Consider the following 5,992-nt stretch of genomic DNA (forward strand, 5'->3'; position numbering starts at 1 on the left):
TTGTAATCAACCCATGTGGATAAGATATCTTACATAATTAATATCTTGTGTTATCCCTGTACAAATGGGAAAAATTTGTTTAATGTTTCTAGACCTATGTGGCTATTAATTTCTGCATAATACCATCCCAATATGGTAAACTGGGACACTTTTTCCAAGGAATGGAACAGCTAAAGTTTCCACAAATTCAAAGTTTTTATAGATATGTATGTATGTATACACACACACACACACACACACACACACATATCTGCCTTGATTCTTCTCTAGTTTCAAAATTGGGAAACGTGAACCCTCCAATGTTATTTTTCTTTTTTCAAAGAGAAGTGGGGAGAGAGAGAGAGAGAGAGGGAGGGAGGGAGAGAGAGAGGGAGAGAGAGAGGGAGAGAGAGAGAGAGAGAGAGAGAGAGAGAGAGAGAGAGAGAATTGTAATATTTTTTTTTTTTTTTTAGTTTTCGGCGGAGACAACATCTTTGTTGGTATGTGGTGCTGAGGATCGAACCTGGGCCGCACATATGCCAGGTGAGCGCGCTACCGCTTGAGCCACATCCCCAGCCCTATTTTTATTTTTCAAGATTATTGCCTAAACAGGGCCCCTTGCCAATTATCAATTTTACAATCAGCTTTTCAATTTCTGCAAAACATATCATTGGGATTTGTGAAGGAATTGCATTGAGGCTGTAGCTCATATTGAGTAGTATTGCCATCTGAACAATATTAAGTCTTTCCATACATGAACCTAGGATGTCTTTCCATTTATTTTATCAATGTTTTATAGTTTTGTAAAAATGCTTTTATCAGTGCATTATACGTAATAGTGGGGTTCATTTTGACAGAATCATACATTCATGGAATTTAATTTGCTTCATTTCAGTCCCCAGTGTTTCCTTTCTCTTCTGATTTATAATTTTCAGTGTATAAATCTTATGCCTCCTTCCCTAACTTTGTTCCTAAAATAAAGTATTTTATTCTCTTGATGCTACTTACAAATGGATTAAAAAATATTTTCAGATTGCTTACATTTCTGTACATGGACCTTGTATCTTCCAATTTTGCTGAATTCATTAATTAGCTCTGATAGTTTCTTTGCATTCATTCTTTGGATTTTCTATATGTAGAATCATAACTGTCCATAAAGATAATTTTACTTCCTTCTTTTCAACTTAGATAACTGATTTTCTCTTTGTCTTTTTTCTTTCTTTTCTTTTCCTCTAATTACCTTAGTCAGGAGTCCTAGCTAAGTGGGGGTGAAAGTAGATTTGTTTGGAAGCTGTAGCAGGGGAGTGCAGGACTCATATGACCTTGATGGAAGAATGGTCCTCCTCTCTCTCTGGGAAGTCTCTTCAGCTGAGCCTACAGATTTGGGAGGGACCCACAAAGAATGATGAGGGAGAAAGGGGACACCAGCCTAGCCAGTCAGATCCCCTGAATCAACCGGGGTGATAATGGGACCACAGATGCTATAGCCATATCACCCTCCTTCTTATGTTCCTGACTTAAGGGGGAATTTTTTTGACTTTCATTATTATGTTGGCTGTGTTTTTAAAAAAATGTTTTTTATCATGGTTTTTTTTAAATATATCTATATTTTTGTATTGGGGGGAGGGGAGGGAGTAGAAAAGCAGCCCCTATACTGGGCCCTATTCAGTGGCAGCTTCTTGTTCCATAGGGTTAAGGAAGACTTTGAGGAAATAAAAGTTGTTTGGAAAAATCCAGGTGTAGTTGCTTTGTATGTTGTGATGGGTAGAAGGGATGAAGTGAAGTGTGAAGGCCCCTCACACCCTCCATCTTGCCTCAGACTATGTCCTGGAACCCTGGGGCGGAGAAAGCGCCACTTTCATTCCTGCTTCTTGGGATTGTTGACGGCCACGTAGTGATAGAGAACCACAAGCAAGAATAGCGACACGCCCAGCATGTTGGTGAAGGTGGCGAGCTGAACGCCTGTGATCATCCTGACCAGCTCCACTCCGCTCCGACGCTGCCTCCGTACCAGCTGTTTTTTATCACGTTGAGGATAGTTCCTTTCTATTTCTAGTTTGTTGAGTGATTGAGACCAGTTTGAGACTTGCTGGTAGAGAATTAGTTAAGAGAAAGGGCTTTGAAGTTAGTCTGCCTGGTTTTGAATTGCAACTGGGACATTAATTTGCTTCATGACCTTGACCAATTGACTTAACCTTTTCATGCCCTAGTTTCCTTATTTGGAAAATGAGGATGAGAATAATAACATGATCTATCTCAGAAGGTTAAATAAAAATTAGATTAATACATATCAGAAATGTAGAATAAATGCTCAATAAATTTTAACAGTTACTCAAAAAACTAAGCTGTATAGTTTAAGGTCTTAAACCAACTTAAATATTTTTTTTAAATTTTTTTAGTTGTAGTTGGACACAATATCTTTATTTTATTTATTGTTATGTGGTGCTGAGGATGGAACCCAGCGCCTTGCATGTGCTAGGTGAGTGCTCTATCGCTGAGCCACAACCCCAGCCCCCAACTTTGGCAATTTTTGTATTACCATATTCCTAAGTTTTACCATATGTGGATTCAACAATTTGACTTTGCTTTTAATTATATAATATGGTGCCTCATTTTTCAAATTAATATTTCTGCAATTTCTGTTCTAACTTTTGTCATTATTGTGATTTTTCCATTTTTAATCTATTTTAATATTCAATTGTTCGTTTATTGTTAGCTGTTGCATGATCTTGATGCAGTCAAATCTAAGATAAATAACTAAAATTAGTTCAATTTACGTCACATTACAAAGCTGTTTTTGTGTTAGTAAAAATAATATTAGGGCTTCAAGGACATTAAGGAGCTGGAATTATCTGTCCCACATGTTCTAAATCTTTTAAATAAGCCATGCAGACTGAGCACAGTTGCTGGGATTCTGCTGCAGTGATATAAATATGACCTTCCACGAAAAACATGTCATGGCCAGAAACGAAATTCAAAGCATCAGATTGGGTTTCAGAAACTACATCATTAGAATATGCAACCTCTCTGGTTACAGGGAAGTAAATATAGACCAGGCCTGATTATGTGAACTCATTTCATTTAACTTTGTCCATCTCTACTCATTTCCCAGCCAACAGGAACTAGATCAGCCCAGCTATAAGTAGGTCTGCTTATCCTTTTCCTGCCAGCCTCAGAAACTCCCTTTTCTTTTCAAGGCTAGTTTTTCCACCTTTACTCTGTGAGTTTAGTTCCCTTGTTGTCTGACCATTTTCCTTCTAGTAATTTGTGTGTGTGTGTGTGTGTGTGTGTGTGTGTGTGTGTGGTGCTGGTATTGGGAATTAAACCCAGGGGTGCTCTATCACCAAGCTACACCCCAGCCTTTTTTGTTTTGTATTTTGAGTCAGGGTCTCTCCAAGCTGCTTAGGGCCTAGCTAAGTTGCTGGGGCTGGCCTCCAACTTGTGATCCTCCTGCCTTAGCCTCCCAAATCTCTGATGTTACAGGCCTGTGCCACTGCACCCAACAACATATGAGGTCTTTAAGTGATGCATGCAGGACATCATTTCTACAAAGGGATCAAGAAACACTTTTATATTACTCCATTAATGACTAGCTGATATTATGCTTTCCAATGGACTAGGTCCCTTAAACGCATACATTCCAGGTATGCTTACATTAATTATTTAAATAGACCAACTTAGAAAATGCTGTTTATAGAAAAGGACTTTTTGTTACTTTTCTTATCATAAATGCCATTAAGAAGTATTTAGGAGATTGACCTTGGTCTTCCTTTTTTTCTTTTTGTCTCCTCTCCTTGGATGTTACAGAGGTTGGGAATATGACTAAAAACATCACCTGACAATTATTTATTCTCATTTCTTAGTGTTTAGAACCTAATTTTATTTGGGAAGCAACTTGCACAAGGAAGAAGGACCTCTCGCCACTTTCAGAGAAAAGCCGCGATTGGTCTAAGCCAATCCTGCTGCTCTGCTAGTGATTGGTTTTAAACTGAGTATGTGATCAGTTGTGGCCAATGAAATCTAAGAGTCTGGGAGCTGGCTTTTGGGAAAGTTTTTGTAGTCCAGTTAAAGATAAAAGCCCAGACAGGAAAAAAAAAAAAAAAAACTTTGTGTTAACAAATTTAAGGGTGAAAAACCAACATGCTCAAGATGGGGATTAGGAAAGTAGAAAGAGGCCATGTTCTTAATGACATCCTTGACTCGCTGCAGTTAAAAAGGAATCCTTCTCTAGGATTTTTGTTATGTCAGATTTTTAAAATGTCTTCTTGCTTAAAACAGCATGAGTTATGCATTCAGCTACTTGTAACTCCATGTGTTCCCGGTGATGCAGCCATTACTCAACTCTGTGTGTTCTCAATTGAAACAGAACCTTGTAGAGTTGTTTGAGGATCAAGAGAAACATGGATTGTAATATTTTATGCATTTTATCATCTTTATCTTACTACTGTCACTCAAAGTTTTTTTCTCCTTACCTTCATAGTTCATAAAACCTGCTTTTATTTGGGCAATAACAAGCACAAGGAAGGAGGTCCCTGCTCCAGGTCTCAGAGAAAAACCCTAATAGGTTTCCATATATCTCAGATCTTGGTCCCTTTAGTTCGGGTTCCTGTTCTCTTTCCCAGCCAACTGTCATTCCTAAATTCTCTGCTCCATGGCTTGCACATTCAATTAATCACCAAACTCTTGGATTCTATTTCTTAACCGGCGTCTTCCACTCTCACTTAGCTGCACTAGTTCAAGAGCCCTTCATTTTTTGCTTAGATGACTGTTCTTCTCATTGTTGTCTATTTCTTTCCTGCTTATTCATTCTCTGCACACCTGCCAGGGTAAGCTACTAAAATGGCCAATGGCCAACATGAATATGGCCCTCCTCTGCTTAAAGTTTTTACCAGCCTCCCTTCCTCAGATGGGTGGCTGGAAGTTCCTAGGTTGTGATACAGTATTTTAACTTCTCTGCCATTTCACGTGGCCCTCTCTACTCTGGTCCTTCAGGGGTCACCTTCTCTGACTTGTTTGCCTCTGGAAGGGTTCAGGACATGCGATCTCCCTCAGATAGCATCTTGACATTTGAGGAAACAACAGAAGCAGGAAAGTCATTCTCATCCCCCCCTCACCCTGTTCCCCTGAAGCAGGTCATAAAACCTTCATTCTAGAAGTGCCCTCCCTGTAATAAGAGGAAATGAATGTCCTTGTTTTTAAAGACACAGAACTGCTGAGAAGAATCTGAGCAAACAAGTTCTGTTAAGTTCCTGCCAGCTGGTTACCACCAGATCATACTCCTTTTGTCCATTTATAGTTTCCCACAATTGCCCAATTAAAAAATCAAATTTAGCATAAAACACATGGGTTTCCCTATTTTCTTGAGCCTTCATTTCTAAAGACTCCCATGCTATGTAAAACTTATGTTGAATAAATCCATATGCTTTTCTCTTGTTACTTTGTCTTTTGTTTTAGGTGCTTTGGCCATGAACCTAATAATGGGTGAGGAAAGATATTCCCCCAACACATTCCCCTGTACACACTGAAACTTATTCACACTTGCTTGTACTTTTCAGGTAAAACTGTGATTATGATCATTTATCTACATGTCTGACTTCCTCTCCTGTAGATTGTGAATGAGTCAGTAACTTATTCATGCTTTCCCATTTTATATCCATCCTTTTTTTTTTAAAGAGAGAGTGAGAGAGGAGAGAGAGAATTTTTAATATTTATTTTTTAGTTCTCGGCGGACACAACATCTTTGTTGGTATGTGGTGCTGAGGATCGAACCTGGGCGGCACGCATGCCAGGCGAGCGCGCTACCGCTTGAGCCACATCCCCACCCCTATATCCATCCTTCTTAGTACAGGAGGTAGCACATTGTATTTGCTCAATAAATAAATATCTGTGGAATGAATGAATTTTAAATTTGATGATTTGGGTGTGGATTCAGTTAGCTCTCCAGCACTTGGAGGCTGGTTAGGGTATATAGCTTATTTAATCCTCATCCTATGTCTCCTTTCCCACTTCTCTT

At 38.9% G+C, this 5,992-nt stretch overlaps 1 protein-coding gene across 1 annotated transcript; it reads right to left on the reverse strand.

Moving 5' to 3' along the window:
* Positions 1–1,577: 1,577 nt before the first annotated feature.
* Positions 1,578–2,041, reverse strand: LOC308648351 (dolichyl-diphosphooligosaccharide--protein glycosyltransferase subunit 4-like). Its single transcript, XM_081292978.1, has one exon. It carries the CDS (start codon positions 1,949–1,951, stop codon positions 1,838–1,840), a length of 114 nt encoding a protein of 37 aa, XP_081149104.1. The 5' UTR covers positions 1,952–2,041; the 3' UTR covers positions 1,578–1,837.
* Between the last annotated feature and the right edge of the window lie 3,951 nt (positions 2,042–5,992).

This window comes from Spermophilus citellus, assembly GCF_964194105.1.
Source record: "Spermophilus citellus genome assembly, chromosome: 4".
NCBI lineage: Eukaryota > Metazoa > Chordata > Mammalia > Rodentia > Sciuridae > Spermophilus > Spermophilus citellus.